At 41.3% G+C, this 22,124-nt stretch overlaps 1 protein-coding gene across 5 annotated transcripts in view; it reads left to right on the forward strand.

The window, feature by feature from the left end:
* The window catches only part of ints8 (integrator complex subunit 8), an 83,302-nt gene that overhangs the window by 6,668 nt on the left and 54,510 nt on the right, over positions 1-22,124 (forward strand). For all 5 annotated transcript variants that reach the window (XM_043688035.2, XM_043688036.2, XM_087986544.1 and 2 more), the window contains 5 exons: positions 5,953-6,100; positions 7,719-7,893; positions 8,039-8,179; positions 10,996-11,067; positions 20,756-20,807. In XM_043688035.2, coding sequence (XP_043543970.2) covers positions 5,971-6,100; positions 7,719-7,893; positions 8,039-8,179; positions 10,996-11,067; positions 20,756-20,807 — 570 coding nt within the window. In that variant the 5' untranslated portion in view covers positions 5,953-5,970. The remainder of the gene's footprint in view (positions 1-5,952; positions 6,101-7,718; positions 7,894-8,038; positions 8,180-10,995; positions 11,068-20,755; positions 20,808-22,124) is intronic.

Below are 22,124 nucleotides of genomic sequence, written 5' to 3' on the forward strand. Positions count from 1 at the left end.
GGTGGGCTTGGACCGGCGTAACATCGAGCGCCAAAGGGCCTGTACTGTGCTGTATTTTTCTATGTTCTAAAATAACGCTATGCCTGACTCACTCAAGTGGACACACAAAATGCAACCTTTGAGGAAGAATAGGGAGTTATCCAGTTTTTTTTTGGACAATATTTGCTCCTCAACCAGCATTAAATGACAGATTATCTGATCATTATCACATCTAGTTGGGGGAGCCTATGTTTTGGAAATTGACTTCTAAGTTTCCTAATTCAGATAGTGACTAGATTTCAAAGATACTTTGACTGTAAAACGGACACATCCAGTGATTACAGGATCCCATATGAATTATTTTTTTTCTAAACGTAATAATATAAAGGAGATTAAAAATATGTTGAAACCGAATCTGTTGTGGCAGTAGTGTGATGTTGTGCACTGGGAGAGCCCAGAATCTAGCAAAAGTTTAAAAAAAAGATTGTTACAGTTTGATTTGCCACCTTGACAGCAATTCAGTTAAAACCAGAGATATGTTACAGACCATTGCGTTAGAATAAGAAAGGGGCAATATTGCGTGAGAAAGAGATGAGTAAGTATGTGAGAATAGAAGTGTTAATGGAAAACTTCATTCAATCTAAGACCGAAAAATCCAGATTAAAATTTGGGTTTGTGGTTGTGAGACAAATGAAATAGCAGTGCAGGTGAAATACTGGGAATTTTAGTTAAGTATAATTCAATTTCAGCGCAACATCCTGGGCTGAAGTGCTCGTTCCTGTGCTGTACCATTCTGTGTTCGTTGCTCCAGAACTATGTTCTAGTTCTTCGTTCCCAGTTTTCACCTGAGGACTACTTATCCATAAGTAAGTTAGACACTGTAATTCCGTAACTTTTATTTCTGAATTGCTAATTCATTAAAATTTCAATCACATGGCTGGGCCTGTTCCCCAATACGAGGTTGGATATGATCCCTTACCTATTTACCTCTTCTGGATGCACCAAACAAATTCCTTGCAATTCAATATCCTAGCATTAAGGGAGTCCCAATCAATATAGAGGATTAAAGTCACTAACTACAACAACGCTCTTGTTTTAACATTCTCCCATAATCTGACCACACATCTGTTCCTCTATCTCCTGCTGACTGTTGGGCAGCCTGTAGTATGACCCCATCAAAGTGATGGCACCCTATCCCTGTGCTGTACACATATGGCCTTACTGAATAAACTCTCCAAAGTAAACTCCCTCCATACGGTTGTGATATTCTTTATAATCAATAATGCAAATGCCCCGCCTCTCTTTACATTCTATGACGCCCGAAACATCTAAATCCTAGATGCTAAGGTGCCAGTCTTGACCCTGTCTCAATCAAGTCTTTGGGAGAAAGTGAGGACTGCTGATGCTGGTGGTCAGAGTCGAAGACTGTGGTGCTGGAAAAGCACAGCCGGTCAGACAGCATCCGAGGAGCAGGAGAATCGATGTTTTGAGCATAAGCTCTTCGGCAGGAATAAGGGGGTCGCCCAAGGGGGCTGAGAGATAAATGGGAGCAGGGGGTGGGGCTAGGGAAGGTAGCTGGAAAGGTAGATGAAGGTGGGGTGAAGGTAATAGGTCAGAGAGGAGAATGGAGCAGATGGGTAGGAAGAAGGATGTCCAGATAGGACAGTTCTAGAAGGCAGTGCCAAGTCGGAGGGTTGGATCTGGGGTAAGGTGGGGGAGGAGAAATGAGGAAACTGGTGAAATCCACATTGGTCCCATGGTTGGTCCCATGGTTGGTCCCAAGGCGGAAGATGAGGCGTTCTTCCTCCAGGTGTCTGGTGGCCAGAGTCTAGTGGTGGAGGAGGCTCAGGACCTGCATATACTTGGTGGAGTGGTAGGGGGAGTTAAAGTGTTTGGCCACAGGGGGACAGGTTGTTTATTGCGTGTCCCAGAGATATTCTCTGAAATGTTCGACAGGCTAGCATCCTGTCTCCCCAATGTGGAGGAGGACACAGTAGATGATGTGTGTGAAAGGATCCTTTAGGACCTTGGATGGAGGTAGGGGGGGGGAGGTTTTGGCGCAGGTTTTGCATTTCTTGCTGTGGCAGGGGAATGCGCCAGGAGTGGAAGGGGCGGTTGGTGGGGGGGGGGTGGATCTAACAAGTAAGGGAATGCGGAGGGATTGGTCTCTCTGGAATACACATAGGGGTGTGGAGAAAAATAAATCCCTGGTGGTCGGGTCTGCTTGTAGGTGGCGGAAATGGCAGAGAATGATGCAGTGTAGCTGGAGGTTGGTGGGGTGGAAGGTAAGGACGGATGGTGGGGGGGGCTCTATCCTTGCAGTGATTGAAGGGATGGGGTTTAAGGGCAGAGGTGTGGGAAGTGGAGGAGATACACTGGAGTCTATCATCGACTACGTGGGAGGGGAAATTGCAGCCTTTGAAGAAGGATGCTATCTGGGATGTTCTGTCGTGGAGTTGGTCCACCTGGGAGCAGATGTGGTAGAGGCAAAGGAATTGAGAATAAAGAATAGCATTTTTACAGGAAGCAGAGTGGAAGGAGGTGTAATCCAGGTAGCTGTGGGACTCGGTGGGTTTGTAGTAGATGTCCATGTTGAGTTGGTTGCTGGAAATGGAGATGGAGAGGTTCAGGAAGGGGAGGGAGTTGTCTGAGATGGTCCAGGTTAACTTGAGGTTAGGGTGGAAGGTGTTCATGATGTTGAGCATGAGATAGCACCAATATAGTCATCAATGTAGCAGAGGAAAAGGTGGGGAATGGTGCCAGTGTAGCTGTGGAAGATGGACTGTTCCACTTACCCAACGAAGAGGCAAGCAAAACTTGGGCCCATGTGGGTGCCATGGCTACCCCTTTGGTCTGGAGGAAGTGGGAGGATTTGAAGGAGAAATTGTTGAGGGTGAGGGCCAGTTCAGCCAATTGAATGATTGTGTCAGTGAAAGCGTACTGGCTGGGTTGGCGAAGAGGCAGAAATGGTGGGCTTGGAGGCCTTCATGGTGGATAGATGTTCACAGGGACTGGATGTCCATGGTGAAGATAAGGCATTGGGGAACAGGGAAGTGAAAGTCATGGGGGAGGTGGAGGGGATAGGTTGTGTCCCAAATGTATGTGGGGAGTTCCTGGACCAAGGGGGGCAGGACACTGTCAGTGTATGCAGCGATAGGTTTGCTGGGTCAGGAGCAGGCTGAATCAAGTCTCTGTAATAGCTACAACTTGATCTACTAATCTAGATCTGTAGTGTATTTTTATCGCTTCAAATTGTTATCCCTGTTGATGTTATTACCAGGCACATCAGATCACAACCTGAAGTTTAACTTGATAGATCATGTAGAAACTCTGGATGTGAGTCGATTGCTTTCATTGGGCCTGGATTGTTAAAGTTGGTTTATTCAAATTTTACGTATTGTTGCATTCTAGCGAGCAGGAAATGTGATATTAGCACTGGAAACAATTCTGATAATTTTTTTCTTATTTATGAGGCCATGCTTTTTAAGGCATTTTCATATGTTCAAGTGCTATACAAATGCTAGTTGTTGTCCTGATGTGTTGCCCTTCAGCAACAAGAACAATACCACCTAATTTCATCAGATTGAATTCAGATCATGTAATGAAGCATTAAAGTAAGTTGGAAATTTGAAATAAAAACAGAACATACTGCAAGTAAATACTAAGTCTGGCCATAAAGAGTCTCCAACATGAAATGCTAACTGTCTGTTCACTGATGTTGTTAGACCTGCAAAGTATTTCCAACATTTTCTATTTATGTTTCATGAGGTGAAGCAATTTGTGATGGCCAATCGGTAAATAAAATGGTCTGCTGTGAATAGGCACACTGATTGCACAGTACCTTTTTCCACATTACATGCTGTCACCCGTCTCATGCTTCCCACTATTTTTACACCATTGGTCACTTTACCCATTGGTCAAATAATTTTTTATTTGTAAGGTTCCTTGATATTTTGTGAATGAATAAAATTGCTCAAAGTAAATAAAGAAATGCATTTCTGTCTGGAATAATTTTTCTTTGGGATTTTTGCTAATAGTAGGTTTTCTCGCTAACTTTGTCAGTGGCGAATACCTGTAACATTATTGCAGACAGATATAAAAGCTGCTTTGCACTTTTTGTCACTGCTTAGGTGTTTCTCTTTACCTTCAAGAAATTGCAGACACTTCTGGCCCAATTCTTTGTAGACATGCATTCTTCTGGTCTTTATACCTAGTCAGCTGAACTGCAATCGTCCACAGTGATCCTGCAGTCAACAGATTTCGTCTAAGGCCTGCGGTTCTGCTACATCTACTCAGGAATGGTGAACAATTAAACAACAAGCAGGAGGTCAGGGTTCCACAAGCATCCCCATCTTCAACGGTAGGGAAGCCCAGCTCATCAGCACAAAAGACCAGGCTGAAGTATTTGCATCTGTCTTCAGCCAGAAATGTTGAGTGAATGATCCATTTTGGCCACCTACTGAGGTCCCCAACATTACACACCACAATGTTCAGCCAATTTGATTCACCCACATAATATAAAGAAACAGCTGAAAGCATTGGAAAGGCTGTGGGCCCTGACATCATTCCAGCAACAGTGCTGAAGCCTTGTGTCCTAAAACTAGCTGCGCCCCTTACCAAGCCGTATCAGTATAGATTCAACACTGGCATCTATCCAACAAATTGGAAAATTGTCCATGTATATCTTGTACACACAAATGAGGACAAGTCCAGTCTGACCAATTGTGGCCCTATCAGTCTACATTTGATAATCGGTAAAGTGATGGAAGGGGCAATTGACAGTGCTATCAAATAGCACTTATGCATAATAACCTTCTCAATGGCACTCGATTCGAATTCCACCATGACTATTCAGTTCCTGACCTCATTACAATCTTGTTTTAAACTTGGACAAAACAGCTAAACTCCAGAGGTGAGGTGAGAGTCATATTCCTTGACATGTACACTCCATTTGACCAAGAGTGGCATTGGGTAGTCCTCGCAAAACTGGGCATGAAGGTGTGGGCAGTTTGAAGTCATACTTAGCACAAAAAAGGCTTTGTGGTTATTGTACGTCCATCCTCTCAGACCCAGGACATCACTACAGGAGTTTCTCAAGGTAATACGGCAGGCCCAAAAATCTTAAGCTGTTTTATCCATCCAATGGTTTCATCATAATGCCTGAAGTGGACATTCTCAGTGATGATTGCATAATGTTCAACAATAATTACAACTCCTCAGACACTGAAGCAGACTGTCTCTCTCCTAAAATTGTGACCTCTACCAGCTAAAAGGACAAGGGCAGTAGATGCTTGGAACATTACCACTGCAAGTTCCCTTCCTCATCTTGTACCTTCCTGATTAGGAACTATATCACTGTTCCTTCACTGTGACTGAATCGAAGTGGTAGATGTCCTTTCTAATAGCATTTTGAATGTAATCCTTCAAATGTAGAAGACAGTGATTCAAGAAAGTAGTTCACCACCACCTTCTCCATGCAATTGGGGATGGGCAATAAGTTCTGGTTTGGCCAGTGACATCCATATCTCATGATTTCATTTTTTTAAAAAGCTGTTGCATCCTCATGTTCAGCAAAAACCCAGTCTCGACCTGAAGTGCAGTGATAAGTCTTGGCCACTACACCGTTTCAATGTGTCAGCCTCATTCTCTAGTTAAATAAAATAATATCCAGCAAGATAAACTACCTCCAAAGAAACATTTCTCTGTAGTTGGCGTGCTTAGGAAATGAGCCATGAATGTCTTGAGATTCCTGTCAAAATTGGAGAATTGGGAATCCTACCCCTGGAGGAAACGTGCATGCGTGTGTTACGAAGCACTATAGTAGTAGACCTGGTCTGGAGACTCAGTAGCTTATACCCTAACTGCTATAGTATACCACGATGGTGGATCATAAAAAGGAAGCTACTTTTACTGGCCTGATGGTGGGTAGATGTTATACATTTTGCCTCAGTTTTAATCTTCTCTAATTTTCAGGACTAGCACTGGAGCAGAATGAGTGCAGAAGCAGCAGATCGTGAGGCGGTGACCTCTAGTCGACCCTGCACTCCACCTCAGACAATTTGGTTTGAATTCTTATTAGATGAAGGACTGCTTGAAAAACATTTGCAGAAGTCTTATCCAGGTTTGTTCAATTGCCTGCCTGAAAGATTTGGCCAGGCAGTTTACAGCTCCTACGTTCAAAAAGCAAGTGTTATCAGTAATTACATGTTAATGACATGACTGTAATTGTATTTTTTTTGTAAAGAAACAGGAAACCCAACATCTGAGCTGCTTAGTAATTTCTTACAAGAAAGAAAACTTGCAAAACAAACTGTCATCTTTCAGTTCAATGTTTTTGCAGATTTTAGGGAAAACAAAATCCTACAAGCTGTTGGTGATCTGGCAGAAAATATGTGACCTACGATGATCTAGTAACCATGCTAAAATTTTAAAATGTCATGAATGAAATTGTAAAACGAAATTACTATCACTACTCTAGGTACGTGTAGGCTCTTAAAACTGTTTAGAGTTTGCAATTTGTTGCTTAAGTGAGATATGCAATGCCCATATTGTGAATCAACAATTCACAGTCATCAATTTAATGAAATTCAGCTCTTAAATAGTTAAGATCCTCTCACTATTGACATCATCGAGGAACGTAATACTTTTATGTAAAGATGCTATCTGTTGTATATTAAGCCACACAAATTAGAAAATGACAGACTTCTCACTTGATCAAAGCCAAATCTAGATTAGGCTTAGCACGCTTGGTCTCTATGATGCCTCACATGCTTCAGGGCGCAATATAATTTTCAGCCAGGATTTCTGAATCTGCATTCTGTCCAAAATTATCTCCTGGATTGTGATTTATTCAGAAATCAGGTTGAGAATGGGTTTTGAATTGTACCATCCACGACTGATATACACTGATATTGTCCAGAGTCAAACATGCAAAATGACTTTCAGACATGGAATTGTAGGGTTACTTGCATTTGCAGAATCAGCTTAACTCTGAGCAGTCTTGAGAGGAAGTAAAAAGGGCTGAGAGATTTTTTTGTACAGCTGGCAATGCAGTATGCCTCTCAAAGCTTGTGTTGTGCTTCATTTAACGTGCAGTGCTGACTCCTATAGTTGCTGCAATTTGGAGGCAGTGCAAATAGCAATAGAGCTTCCAATACACATCAAAACACATGGGTTTTTCAGGTGCCCTGTGTAGTTGCTTCATGTGAAAATTAGAATAAAAAGATTTCATTTGAATATTTTTGTGGAGTATCAGTAGATTTTTTAAAAATGATTTGAATATGTTGCAGTGGTTACAATTAAAAATTATACAACACCAGGTTATAAACAGGTTTATTTGGAAGTACTAGCTTTTGAAGCGCTGTTCCTTCGTCAGGTAGCAGCATTCCAAAAGCTAGTATTTCCAAATAAACCTGTTGGACTATAACCAGGTGTTGTATGATTTTTAACTTTGTCCACCCAGTCCAAGTCTGGCACCTCCACATTATGCCAGTAGTTATAGTTAGTGAAATTGCTGCTATTTTTAATGATCTCTCTGTGAAATATCCTCCACCATTTCAGATCAAACAGCAAGATTGTATTTCAATCTGGAAGTTTTCTAATGGACAATGTTCTCTTTAAATATTAAAAAAGAACCCAAATGAATGTGAATTTATTCATTTTTAACCTTCAAACAACATTTAACATATCAATAATTATATTATTTCTAAGTTTAAAAGACATTATTTTTGCTGAAACAGATCCGTCACCGATTCAGCTGATAAACCAATTTTTGGAGCAGGCCTCCAAACCCTCTGTAAATGAGCAAAACCAAGTGCATCCACCAACTGACAACAAAAGGAACCGCACATTGAAGCTCCTTGCTCTCAAAGTAGCTGCCCACTTGAAGTGGGATTTAGAGTTGCTGGAAAAAAGGTAATTCTGAAACATTTTTTGCATTGTGAGACCTTCTATTTAAATGTCAAAAGTATTCCTTTAAAATTAAATAGCCTTGAAAGGCATTGCTCAACATTTTAGAAGGAAGTAGCATTTTATTAGTGGTATATTTATCTTCCACCAGTTTGACTGTTCCAGTGCTGAATATGCTTCTGAATGAGTTGCTGTGTGTCAGCAAGGTTCCTCCGGGTGTAAAGCATGTTGATCTTGATCTGTGCAGCTTGCCTCCGACAACAACTATGGCTGTACTAGTGTACAATAGATGGTAAGTTTGGATGTCTTTTTTGTAATGCATACTTTATAAACTAATTTTTTTTGTTACTAAACTGGGTAGACCACCATTTGTGATCATGTTATAAGGCTTTTGATACTGCTCACCTTCTTAAAGTGTTAGAAGGAGCAAATAGCCATAAATTAAGTTTTCAACTGCTCCTTGTTGCTTGCATTTTGGAAAGAGTTGAAATTTCTAGTAGCTTAGTCAAGGAGACAAAAACACTTTTTAAAATTCACTTGTAAGTTGTTTTCGTAACTGGCTGCACTAGCCTTTTGCCCATCCCTAGTTGCCCCTGAGATGGTAATGGTGAGCTGCCTTTTTGAAGTGCTGCAGTCAATTTGATGTTGGATGGAGCTGCACTCATCCAGGTAAGTGGGATTATTTCATCACACTCCTGCCTGGTGTTGGTAGATGGGGGTTCAGCAATAGTAATAACATTGTATTTCAGGAGCAATGGATAGATTTTCACTTGGAGGAGGCAGTCATTGCCAGATGCTTGTCAAGTAACATTCATACAACACATTTGTTGGTCCAAACCTGGATACTGTCTAGAAATTGATGCATTTGTACTTGGACCCCTTCAGTATCTGAGGAGTTGTGAATGGTGCTGAACATTGTGGAATCATTAGCGAACATCCTCACTTCTGACTATATGCTTTATAGAATGTCATTAATAAAACAGCTGGAGATAATTGGGCCCAGGAGACAGCCCTGAGGAGCTCTTGCAGTGATGTCCTGGAGATAAAATGACTGAACTCCAACAACAACAACAGCATCCTTTGTGACGCAAATGAATCCCACCCTTCCACTGATTCCCATTGATTGTAGATTTGCTGGGCTTTTGTTATGCCACATCAAGTCAAACATGACCTTGATGTCAAAGGCAGTCACTCTCACCTTCTTCTGGAGTTCAGATGTTTGACCATGTTTGAGCCAAGGTGTGATGAGGTCAGGAACTGAGAGTCCTGGCAGAATCCAAACTATGTGTCAGTGCACAGGTTATTTTTAAGATAAAACAAAATAGAAATCTGAAATAATCAGCCTGAATTAAAAGTGCTTTAAAAATCAGTACTGGCAGCATCAGGAGACAAACAAAATTATTGTTTTGAATCTTCTTTAGATCTGAAAGGGGCTGAAAAATTGTATTTTTAATGCTGTTGACAGAGGAGCAAGTGAAACAGATTGTGAGAGTACCCACAGCAAAAAACAAAGGGTGCACTAATCATGGTAAAGGAGAGACAGAGATGTAAAATAGGTATAAATTATAGATATGTCACTAGGCTAGTAATCCAGACTGCACGGTAATGTTTTCGGATATAGGTTCAAATTTCTGTATGACAGATGGTGAAATTTAAATTCGATAGAATCTGGAATTAAAAGCTGGTCAAATTAAAAGCATGTAACGATTCTTGAAGTAGCAATTCACTAATGCCTTTTTGAGAAGGAAATCTGTCTTTCTTACCTGTTCTGGCCAACTCCAGACCAATAGCATTTTAACACTACCTTAGACATTTATAAATGGCCTAGCGAGCAATGGGCACATTTCATGAAAATTTGAAAAGAGGAGAGCACTGATGCACTTTGCTGAGAGCAAATGCACGAAAGGTGCTTCAAGGAGGGTGTGGGCTGTAATCAAATTTTAGGTCAAAGGTCATGCTCCTGATGTTGTCGAACTGAATGTTGAGTCCTGAAGGATGTAAAGTACCATAGCGCAAAATGAGTTGCTGTTCCTCCAGTTTGCATTCGATGTTGTTGGAACTCTGTAGTGGGCCTTGGACAGAAATGTTAGAATGGGAACAAGATAATTCATTTAAATGGCAAAGAACCAGAAAGTCAGGGTTCTGGACAGATTGGAGGTGTTCTGCAAAGCGTTTGGTCTTGTGAGTACAATCTCTCTAGAATTTTCTGTTTTCGTTTCAGTTTATTATTACTGAGCAAATGCTGCTTGTAAACACTGCTGATGACCCTATCTATCATATTATTGATGATCAAGATGAAACTGTTGGGGTGGTAATTGCCAGGTTGGATTTGTCCTCTCTTTTGTATGCAGGACACATCTAAGCAATTTTCTATATTATTGAGTAGATGCCAGTAATGTAATTGTGCTGGAACAACTCTGCTAAGGGCATTGAAAATTCTGCAGTACGTGTCTTCAGTACTACTGCTAGAATATTGTCAGGGTCCATAACCTTTGCAGCATCCATTGTCTTCAGCCTTTTCTTGATATTTCATGGAATGAATGAAATTGGCTGAAGACTTGCACCTGTAATGCTGGGCATCCCCAGAGGAGGCTGAGATATATCATCCATTGGCAAGATTGTTTCAAATGCTCAGCCTTATCTTCGACAATGGTGTGTAAGGCTCCCCCATCGTTGAGGATGGGATATTTGCAGAGCTTTCTGCTTTCTAATGGGTTGTTTAAATGCCCATCACCATTTATGATTGGATGTGACAGTGCCTCAGAACATTGATCTAATCCAGCAGTTATGGAACTGCTTAGCCTTTTCACTTGCTTCTTATGCTGTTTGGCACACAAATAGTCCCACATTGTTCATTTCTTAGGAATACCTAGTTCTGTTCCTGGGAAGCTCTCTTGCATCCTTCAGTGAACGTTTGTGGAGAGTAATTAATAAAAAAAAAAGTTCCGAATGTACAAAATGATCTGCTGTGACATAAAAAAATGTTACATGTTAATGAGCTTAATTTTGTTGGTTTGTGATGCAGGTGACTGTGTTTTATATATTCAATAAAAGTGGAAAATTTCCTGACTCTTCCATTCTGAAGATTCCTTTTATTTATTTGAGCAGGGCGGTTAGAACAACTGTCCAGAGCAGCTTTCCAGTGAAACAGTTAAAACCTGGCCCTCCACAATTAAACATGTGAGTATAGTGCCATGCACATAGTTTTACTTGTAGGTTTAAAGCAGATTTTTCTTCACCTCCTTTATGCTGGAGTGCAATTCTGTAGAGAGGAGTCACACTTCACTAATTTCAAATAGCTTAGAGTCATCTAAGCTGTGGGGGCGGCACAATGGCTCAGTGATTAGCACTGCTGCTTCACAACAACAGGGACGAGGGTTCGATTCCAGCCTTGGGTGACTGTTTGTGTGGAGTTTGCACATTCTCCTCATGTCTGCGAAGGTTTCCTCCGGGTGCTCTGGTTTCCTCCCATAATCCAAAGGTGTGCAGTTTAGGTGAATTGGTCATGCTAAATTGCTCATAGTGTTCTGGGAAGTGTAGGTTAGGTGCATTGGTCAGGGGTAAATGTAGGTTAGAGGAATGGGTCTCGGTGGGTTACTCTTTGGAGGGTCACTGTGGACTTGTTGGGCCGAATGGCCTGTTTCCACACTGTAGAAATTCTATGATCTATGATTTTGGCATTGGCTTGTTGAGTGCAGATGATATTGGCTCAATCTTGTCTGGCCTCGTAATTAGATCAATTGTAACTAAAGAAACATGGATAGGTATTCTACCCCTTAAACCTGCTTCACCATTCAATTAGATCATGGCTGATCTTTAACTCAAATTCATTTATATTTGTATAGTTTCTAGGGGATCCTGCAGCAATGGCAGGGAGGTAAAACCTTCAGTAGTGAGAGGGATAGGAGGTGAGGGAGGCCTCCAACAGGATCTTGGTAGTCATGACAGCATTGAGAGGCCGCATGGAAAGTGGGATATGGAGGAATGCTGCTTGAAAAAAGTAGAATAAACTCATTTTATCCTGTTGCACATTTGTATCCTACTGTGCAGTTTTTATACAGCAAGGTGCCTACACTTATTTGAGTTAAAAATCACACAACACCAGGTTATAGTCCAACAGGTTTAATTGGAAGCACACTAGCTTTCAGAGCGTCGCTCCTTCATCAGGTGATAGTGGAGAGCTCAATCCTAACACACAGAATTTATAGCAAAAATTTACAGAGTGATGTAACTGAAATTATACATTGAAAAATTGATTGTCTGTTAAGCCTTTCATCTGTTAGAATACCGTGATAGTTTCACTTCTTTATGTGTAAATCACAAAACCTTTTTTTAAAAGGTTGCATTCTCAGGTTAGCTGTTAACAATGGTGATAGCTAGACAATATGTTGAAGGTGTTGGCCCCCTGTGTTCTCTGTCAATGCCATGATGTTTAGATTGATTCTAATCTAAAAAGTGCGATAACGGAGTTTTACATGAATGCATGCAGTTTTTGAGCAAAGTACAATGTAACCCTGAAAGTACAAATTCACCCCACAAAATATGTGTGTGCATGTGGGTCTGTGTGTGCATGTGGGTCTGTGTGTGCATGTGGGTCTGTGTGTGCATGTGGGTCTGTGTGTGCATGTGGGTCTGTGTGTGCATGTGGGTCTGTGTGTGCGTGTGGGTCTGTGTGTGCGTGTGGGTCTGTGTGTGTGTGTATGTGTGCGTGTGTGTGTGTGCATGTGGGTCTGTGTGTGTGTGTGGTGTGTGTGTGTGTGTGTATAGTGCAATGGTGGTCACTTGTAATGTGACATGAACCCAAGGTCCCAGTTGAGGCCCTCCCTATGGGTACCAAACTTAGCTTTTAGCCTCTGCTCACCCACTTTTCCCTGCTGCCTATCCCGAAGTCCACCTTGGAGGATGGTCACCCGAAGGTCCGAGGTCGAATGTCCTGGAACACTGAAGTGTTCTCTAACTTATACACCTTATTTGAGATTATGTCAGTTTTCTTCTGTTCTTTGTGCCACTAGAGTTGACAGTCATAGCAAACTCAGTCTTGAAATGGCACAAATAAAGCGGGATGCTTTGTCCTGGATGATGTCAAGCTTCTTGAGTGCTTTTGGAGCTTCACTCATCCATGCAAGTGAACAGTTCTCCATCACACTCACAACAAATGCCTTGTAGATGTTCGACAGGTTGGGCGAGTGTCAGGAGGTGAATTATTCATTATAGATTCCTAGCCTCTGTCCTGCTCTTGTAGTTAGTCTAGTTCAGTTTCTGGTCAATGTAAACCTCAGGATGTTGATATGGGTTCAGCAATGGTAATCCATTGAATATCCATGTATTATTAGATTCTATCTTTTTTGAGTTGCTCCTTGCCTGGCATTTCTGTGTGCAAATGTTCCTTGCCAGTTGTCATCCCAGATTTGGACATTGTCCTGTCTTGCTTTGTGTTGATATGGACTGCTTCACTATTTGAGGAGTCTGTCAACGAACGGTGCTGAATGTTATGCAATCATTAACATACATCTGTCCATCAGCTGGTGCTGCTGAATATTCAATAATCGTCAGCAACCCTTCCAGTTTCTGATCTAATGATGGAGGGAAGATCATTGCTGAAGCAACTGAAGGTTCGGCCTAGGACTTGAGGCGCTCCTGTTGCATTGTCTTGGAGTTGACCTCTAACAACCATAAACAACTTCTTTTTTGTACTAGGTATGTCTCCAACCAGCAAATAAAAATGGAAGGTGCTGTAGAATCTCAGCAGGTGTGCCAGCATCTGTGGAGAGAAAAACAGAATTAATGCTTCAAAACTGATATGACTTTTCTTCAGAACTGGGCACCAATGACTTCAGCTAGCAAAGAAATTCCCCTAATACCCACTGCTTCAAATTTTTCTTGGGTTCCTTGATGCCACAATCAGTCTTAATATTGAAGGCTGTTCCTCTCATCTTTTGCTTATAATTTAATTTGGTAATACAGGACTTGAGTATTATTGGATTTTTAAAAAACACTGATCATACTCAACCAGCCTGCACTTGTAAAACTCACAACAGTGTCTAACATTGGATTTGATTAGTCAATTTGACAAGGTTTACTAAGTAATCTTGAATACCAAGAATTATGCAACCAATTGAACATTGGGATTTGAGCTTATAATATGATGAATTTGATGTGTACTAGAAGTAACATATGTTAATACACAAGGCCCTGTTTTCTGCAGACAGGACATGTATTCACAGCATCAAATTAGCAAAATAGATGACAGCCATCCTCTAAGAACAACGTCTTAACAAATCAGAATCAACCTGCCTTATTTAAAATTTAAACAAAAGCTTATCAATTAACTGTTTATAATCATTATCTGCTGTATTTTCCATGGCAGCATCAGAACTAATCAGAAGTTGCTGGAAAAGCTCAGCAGGTCTGTCAGTTAATTTTGAAGGATCTGAGGAAGGGTCACCTGACCTGAAACGTTAACTTTTTGATTTCTCTTCACAAATGCTCCTGTTGAGCTTTCCCAGCAACATTTGTTTTTGTTTCTGATATCCAGCATTTGCAGTTCTTTTGTTTTGTATTCAGTACCAATCAGTGTCCAATTATCAAGCAATCAGTATTCTGTTCCTAAACTATATAAATGATGTTTTCTCCTGACATTGGTATTTCTTGCAAATTGTCCTGATGAGTGCAAAACGAAAGCTTCAACAAAATGTTTTCTTTTACAGTTGCTTTTGATGAAGCATTTCATCACTTCACAGTCGTGCCTGTGATCAAATGTTACTTTGGTATTGATCTGCAAAAGCCTGTTTAGCATGCTTACCTTCTAATTTATATATTTTGTCATTTATGCTGGTGTTTAAGCAACCATTTGTATCAAAATTCAAACAGAGAAATTACTTCCCTTTGTTGCACACTGTTAGGGAGTGAGAGTTGGAAATTGAGGCTATCATTTTGTAGTCATATGTCCAACAGGAGTAGCTGGAGAGGGGTTCCCTCTTATCAGGTAAGCTGTATCTCTTCTAGCCCATTTACAAAACTCGTCATCAAACCCTCTTCAAAATTATCCCGATGAAATTGCAAGCCGTCCATTTCTAACATTGTTTTCCTCTCGAGTTTTTTAACATATTGTCACCTCTAAAATTTGTTGCTGTGCATTCGAATGTTTCCATTCTGTTTCTGCACGAGTCACACAGTTAAATGGCTCTCAACAGAATCAATGAAGACATCCTGCAAATCAGGAAAGAAATTGAAGGTTATAGCAGAGCATGTTTGAAATGATTATTTTAGTATGAGGAGACTAAATGAGCATAGATTAGGTGGATCAAATGGGCTTTTCTGTGCCATAGGTTCTATTAATCTTGTAGTGCTCTTTCCTCACTTGACATACAGCAGCCATAGTAAACCACCATATTTTCCTTTAATGCATTGCCTTTGTTGGAATTCACCAGTTGATTACACTCTTAAGTATACCATATTCATCAACACTTGGTTCAATGTCAACTTCTATCTGATTTGATTCTGCGAAGTGCTTTGATATAATTTTTTGAGAGGTTAAAGCACAATAGGAATGTAAGTTTGTTATTTTTGTTCTTGCAAGCATATCTCCTGACTGGAGGTGCTAGACTCTGGGATGACCCTTTTGTGTAAGCTTCCATTTAGCTGAGCTCTAAAAGCATAATGCTTAAGCATTTGAATGGGTGGCAACAATAATATTTTTCTCTGGCTTTACTTCCTTCCAATACAGTTATTTCTGGAGGTTCCCATGGAATGTATCTTTAGTCATATTCTCTTCTTCATCTTACATCACTACTGTTGACCTGTTTGAAGCCAATATGTTGTCAGCCTGCTTGCTTGGCATCCATTTTCGGATTACCCACAATGTGCTCAAGTTAAACATGTGAAAAATCAAAACCCTGGCTTCAAGCCCTGTAAGAGCTCAGATCCTTCCAGAACAGATTCCATCCCTTGATGCACACTTCTATTTGATTCCAAGCTAGTTTTCAACTTCATAATGTCTCTACCACGAAGACTTCCTCCTTTCACATTTTGGCTTAATTCTTACCAAATCTCATATTTTCCTAGGAGTCCTGTCAGTGCATTTCCCATCTCTAGATTTGACTGTTCCATTGTGATCTGGCTTGCCTCCCATCCTTCACATTCCATAAATTTCAGAGTTTATCTAGAACTCAGTTGACCATACCTAACCTGCAACCAGTCCTCCTCACTTCTCATCACTATGCTTCATAGACTCCCATTCTCTCAACTTCCCCAATTTTAAAATTCTTGTTCACATCTTTAAATACTTCATGATCTAACTCAAACTCTACAACCTCCTATAGCTCCATAATCTGAAGGTATTGTATTCCCTCGGCTCCAGTCATTTCATCTCCTGGAAATCCTTTTTTGTCACCATGTGTCTTCAACCATCTAAGACCTAAGTCTTGAAATTCAATCCTTAAACCTCTCCCACACTACTTTCATCTTTGAGATCCTTCTGAAATGTATCTTTGATCTATCTTGTGCAAAAATGAGCATATGAACAAGGATTGGGAATAGAGATTTGATTAGAGTGGTGCTGGAAATGCAAAGCAGGTCAGACAGCATCCGAGGAGCAGACAAATCGACGTTTCAGGCAGGAGCCCTTCATCAGGAATCGTCGATTTTCCTGCTCCTCGGATGCTGCCTGATCTGTGCGTTTCCAGCACCACTCTAATCTTGATTCTAATCTCCAGCATCTGCTGTCCTCACTTTCGCCTAATCAAGCCTACTCTGTGAATAAAGACTGTGACTGCATTATGCATTCCTGCCTACCATTGAAAACCCTTAACCCCTTGTTTAACAATAATATAGCTATCTCTGTTTTAAAGATGTTCACAGACTCTATTCCTGAAAAGTTGGTGTAAGTGCAGTTCCAAACGCTCAGAGAAAACTTCCTGTCATCCCTGTTTCAAATTGATGCTCCCTGTTTTTTAAAGTGGTCCCCTATTCTAGATTTTCCCTTAAGAGAAAACATTTTCTCCACATTTACGCTCTCAAAGCCCATCAGAATCTTTTATGTTTCAATCAAGTCACTTCTCACTCTTCTAAGCTCCAGCAGATATAAGTTTAACCATTCCAGTCTGTTTTCCTATAACGAGCCATTCATTCCACGTAGGAGTCTGGTAAACATTCTCTGTCTAGTTTGCACATATTTGCATCCTTAAAATAGGTAGGTGACCTATACTCGAAGAGAAAGTGAGGACTGCAGATGCTGGAGATCAGAGCTGAAAATGTGTTGCTGGAAAAGCGCAGCAGGTCAGGCAGCATCCACGGAACAGGAGAATCGACGTTTCGAGCATAAGCCTGAAGAAGGGCTTATGCCCGAAACGTCGATTCTCCTGTTCCTTGGATGCTGCCTGACCTGCTGTGCTTTTCCAGCAACACATTTTCAGACATACTCGAAATCCTATTCAAGATGTGCACTCACCAATGCCCTAGATAACTAAAGCTTGTGATAAGTATTGGTATTCCATTAACGTTCCTAATTTCTCGCTGTACCTGCATGCTAACCTGCCCTATTTCCTGCATTAGGGCACCCAGACCTCTGCAATCTCTGACCATTCGGATAGGATGTATGTTTTTTTTAGTTCTTCCTGCCAAAATAGGCAATTTTGCACTTGCCCACATTGCGCTTATTTGCCACATTATTTATCCACTCACTTTAGCCTGTTTGCATTTTTCTGTAGCTTCCTTACTTTCCTATCTATATTTGTGAGATTGGCTTGGACCTGAAAATTTGGCAGTGATATTTATCTGTCCTTCCATCCAAGTCATTTCCATAAATTGTAAACAGTTTAGGCCCCACCACCAATCACTCACTATATCTTGAAAACCTCTCATACTCATATCTTATACTTTGGTTCATTGTCAACTATTGTCTTATTCCATTTCTGTTAAGTGCTTTGGTATATATTTGCAAAATTAAAGGCACTCCTGATTGGTGGTATGTGATTCTATAATGAACCTGATGTGTCAGGCTTAAGGATTTAGATAATTTTGTTTTAATTGACATCCATATGAAGACCTGAGATTTCTTGATTACTTTGAATGAGTGACTACAATAACACATTTCTCTGCACAATGTTGATTTACCTCCCAAAGATTAAACGTTTTTTGCATAATCTTTTAATATTTTTTGCTGGCAGTCAGACTGAATGCAAAGTGTGAACCTGTGCAAGACCTCCAAGAAAGCCTTGTAATTAGAAACATTTCCTTTTTATATGAATGCATCTGGTCTGCATCGGGCAACACTCCAGAAGTGAATAATTTGAAGTCAGAAATATATTATGGGAAAACTAGTTCTGTGATTCTCAACGGATTTTTTAGCTTCGGAAAGACTCTATGACTTTGCTTTGTACTTTTGGGCTGATTGACCAACATTGAGAAAATTCACTTTATGCCTTCCAAGTAGTCATGATTGAATTTTAAAAATGTATTTTTAATCAACCCATTTGAACATGAGTCATCTCTGCAGCAGGTGGGATTTGAATCAAAGCTTCTGACCTATGGTAGGGACACTATCAAAGCACCACAAGAGCTGTTTTATTGAATTTGTATGCTGATCATGATGTACATTGCTGACCTAGAAAAACAGAACAGAATGGATGCTTCACTGTGGTTATAGCTGGGAATTCAGGTTCACAAAATTCCTAGTTTTGAAAAATGTTTTTTACCCTGATATTGTCTATTCACAGAATCACAGAATTGTTATGGCATAGAAGGCGGCCATTCAACCTGTTGTGCCTGCACCATTTTTATTCCTGACTGCTGATCACCTGCCCTTTCCCCATATCCCTGTGCACCATTTCTATCCAAATAATCATAAATTAAATTTTGTGTGTGTGCCCATATGCCCAAAAGTAAAACAAGTCATAGAGAACTCTTGAATGCCTCTATTGGAGCATGCAAACTTTATTGTATCTTGATGAATATAGAACTACCATCACCTGGAACAATTGTTTTAGAAGCAAAAAGACATCTTTAACAAAAATAATTCCTTGATGTTGATGTTTTCTAATCAGCCTGTTCAGAGATGTTACTATCTACTTCTGGAGCAGGTGGGACTTGTACCTAGGCCTCCTGGCTTAGAGTTAGGGCATTACCACTGTGCCACAAGAGACCCCTGAATTTCTTGATACAATACATTCTGATCAACTTGGTCAGGAAAGTTATTACACATCTTTGGAGTAGGTGGGATTTGAACCCACGGATCCTGCTCAGAGGCTGGAACAGTTCCACTGCGTCAAGTTCCTTGATGTATTTGAGTGCTTAATATCGGGTAGATGATTTTGGCAGATGGTTTTATCTCAGAAGTAAGTATTTTAATCGCAATTTAATTCACCACATATGATAAAATAACTTTAAAAAAATTAATCAGAACCTTTTGATATATTGCTATGCCGCAGTTAGTTTCTTAGTAAATTACAGAAAAGAGCAAGATGTGGAGGTTCCAGTATTGGAGTGGGGGGGGGGGGGGGAGACAAAGTTAAAAATCACTTGACAGCAGGTTAGAGTGCAACAGGTTTATTTGGAAGCATAAACTTTTGGAGCGCTGCTCCTTCGTCAGGTAGCTGGTGGGGCAGGATCATAGTACGTAGAATTTACAGCCTCAATAAAAGCCAAGCCATTTAGAATCAAAATGAGGAGGAACTTCACTCAGAGGTGGTGAATCTTTGGAAATCTCTGGCCCAAAGAGCTATGGAAGTTCTGGCATTGAGTAAGTTCAAGACAGAAATTGATAGATTTCTCGTGACTGATGGCATGGAGGTATATGGGGATAGTACTGAGAATATGGCATTGAGGTAGATGATCAGCCATGAACTGAAAAGCAGACAGACTTGAAGTGCTGAAGGGCATACTACTGACACTTGACGAATAAAGGCAAATATCTCTCATGCATTCTTAACCACCTTATCTATCTGTCCTGCTGCCTTCAAGGATCTTTAGATATGCATACTAAGATCCCTCTGATTCTCTAGACTTCTTCCTGGGGTCCTACCATTCAATGTGTACTCCCTTGCCTTGTTAGTCCTTTCACAATTCACCATCTCTCATGTTTCAAGATCTAAAATCCTGAAGAGACTTGATAGGATGGATGCTGGAGCAATGTTTGCTCTTGTTGGGGAAATAAAGAACTTGGGCTCGCAGTTTTAGAATAAGAGGTCTCTTTTTAAGACTGAGCTGAGATTTTTTTTTCCTCAGTTGTAAGTCTGCAGAATTCTTTTCCTCAGAAAGCAGTGGCAGTTGGATAATTGGATTTATTAAAGGCAAAGTTAGATTTTTCATTGACGGGAGCCAAGTGTTAGGACATGAGACAGGAAAGTCGAGTTGAGTCCACAAGCAGATCTATAATGACTTTTTTGAATAGTGAAATGGGATTGAAAAGTCAAAGGGAGAAAGTGAGGACTGCAGATGCTGGGGATCAGAGCTTAAAAATGTGTTGCTGGAAAAGCGCAGCAGGTCAGGCAGCATCAAAGGAGAATCGACATTTCGGGCATTCCTGAAGAAGGGCTTGATTCTGCCTGAACTGCGCTTTTCCAGCAACCCTTTTTTTAAGCTCGAAAAGCCAAAGGCCTAATCGTAGAATTTTAAGTACAATGTTCTTCTTTCATCTAGACTAATGTCAATGTTTCATTGGTGGATGTTCAGTTTTTAAGTGGAACATTGAACTGCTCAGATTGATTTAAAATATTATATGAAGAAAGCTTCAAATCCTCCCGTGAGCTAATGGAATTTCATATGCAGAGGGCAGTGTTTTGGTGCATGTTCACCCTTGCATTTGCCCATTACACGCTATACTGGAATTTCGTGTTCTATTAAACATGTTCTTTTCTGCTCTTGTGCACAGAATGAATCAGATGCAGCAAGAAAAAGAATTGACAGATAACATTTTAAAAGTGGTAAGTTTTGTACTTTTAATGTTTTGAAAAACAACTGTTAAGTAATAAATTCTTTTAGTTTGTATTCTGAAATGGAATAGTACTTTAGTGGAAAGGTAAAGAAACTTCAATCTGAGACATAGAGTCATAGTCATAGAGATGTACAGCATGGAAACAAACCCTTCGGTCCAACCCGTCCATACCAACCAGATATCCCAACCCAATCTAGTCCCACCTGCCAGCACCCGACCCATATCCCTCCAAACCCGTCCTATTCATATACCCATCCAAATGCCTTTTAAATGTTGCAATTGTATCAGCCTCCACCACATCCTCTGGCAGCTCATTCCATACACCTACCACCCTCTGTGTGAAAAGGTTGCCCCTTAGGTCTCTTTTATATCTTTCCCCTCACACCCTAAACCTATGCCCTCTAGTTCTGGACTCCCCGACCCCAGGGAAAAGACTTTGCCTATTTATCCTATCCATGCCCCTCATAATTTTGTAAACCTCTATAAGGTCACACCTCAGCCTCCGACGCTCCAGGGAAAACAGCCCCAATCTATTCAGCCTCTCCCTGTAGCTCAGATCCTCCAATCCTGGCAACATCCTTGTAAATCTTTTCTGAACTCTTTCAAGTTTCATAACATCTTTCCAATAGGAAGGAGACCAGAATTGCACGCAATATTCCAACAGTGGCCTAACCAATGCCCTGTACAGCCGCAACATGACCTCCCAACTCTTGTACTCAATACTCTGACCAATAGAGGAAAGCATACCACTCGCCTTCTTCACTATCCTATCTATCTGCGACTCCACTTTCAAGGAGCTATGAACCTGCACTCCAAGGTCTCTTTGTTCAGCAACACTCCCTAAGACCTTACCATTAAATGTATAAGTCCTGCTAAGATTTGCTTTCCCAAAATGCAGCACCTCGCATTTATCCCTTCCTCCCCCCCCTTCCTCCCCCCCCTTCCTCCCCCCCCTTCCTCCCCCCCCCCTTCCTCCCCCCCTTCCTCCCCCCCCCTTCCTCCCCCCCCTTCCTCCCCCCCCTTCCTCCCCCCCCTTCCTCCCCCCCCTTCCTCCCCCCCCTCCTCCCCCCCCCTTCCTCCCCCCCCTTCCTCCCCCCCCTTCCTCCCCCCCCTTCCTCCCCCCCCCTTCCTCCCCCCCCTTCCTCCCCCCCCTTCCTCCCCCCCCTTCCTCCCCCCCCCTTCCTCCCCCCCCCTTCCTTCCCCCCCCTTCCTCCCCCCCCCTTCCTCCCCCCCCCTCCTCCCCCCCCCTTCCTCCCCCCCCTTCCTCCCCCCCCTTCCTCCCCCCCCTTCCTCCCCCCCCTTCCTC

This window comes from Chiloscyllium plagiosum, unplaced genomic scaffold (assembly GCF_037043375.1).
Source record: "Chiloscyllium plagiosum isolate Xiang-an unplaced genomic scaffold, Cpla_swu_hap1 HiC_scaffold_4, whole genome shotgun sequence".
In the NCBI taxonomy this organism is placed as follows: Eukaryota; Metazoa; Chordata; class Chondrichthyes; order Orectolobiformes; family Hemiscylliidae; genus Chiloscyllium; species Chiloscyllium plagiosum.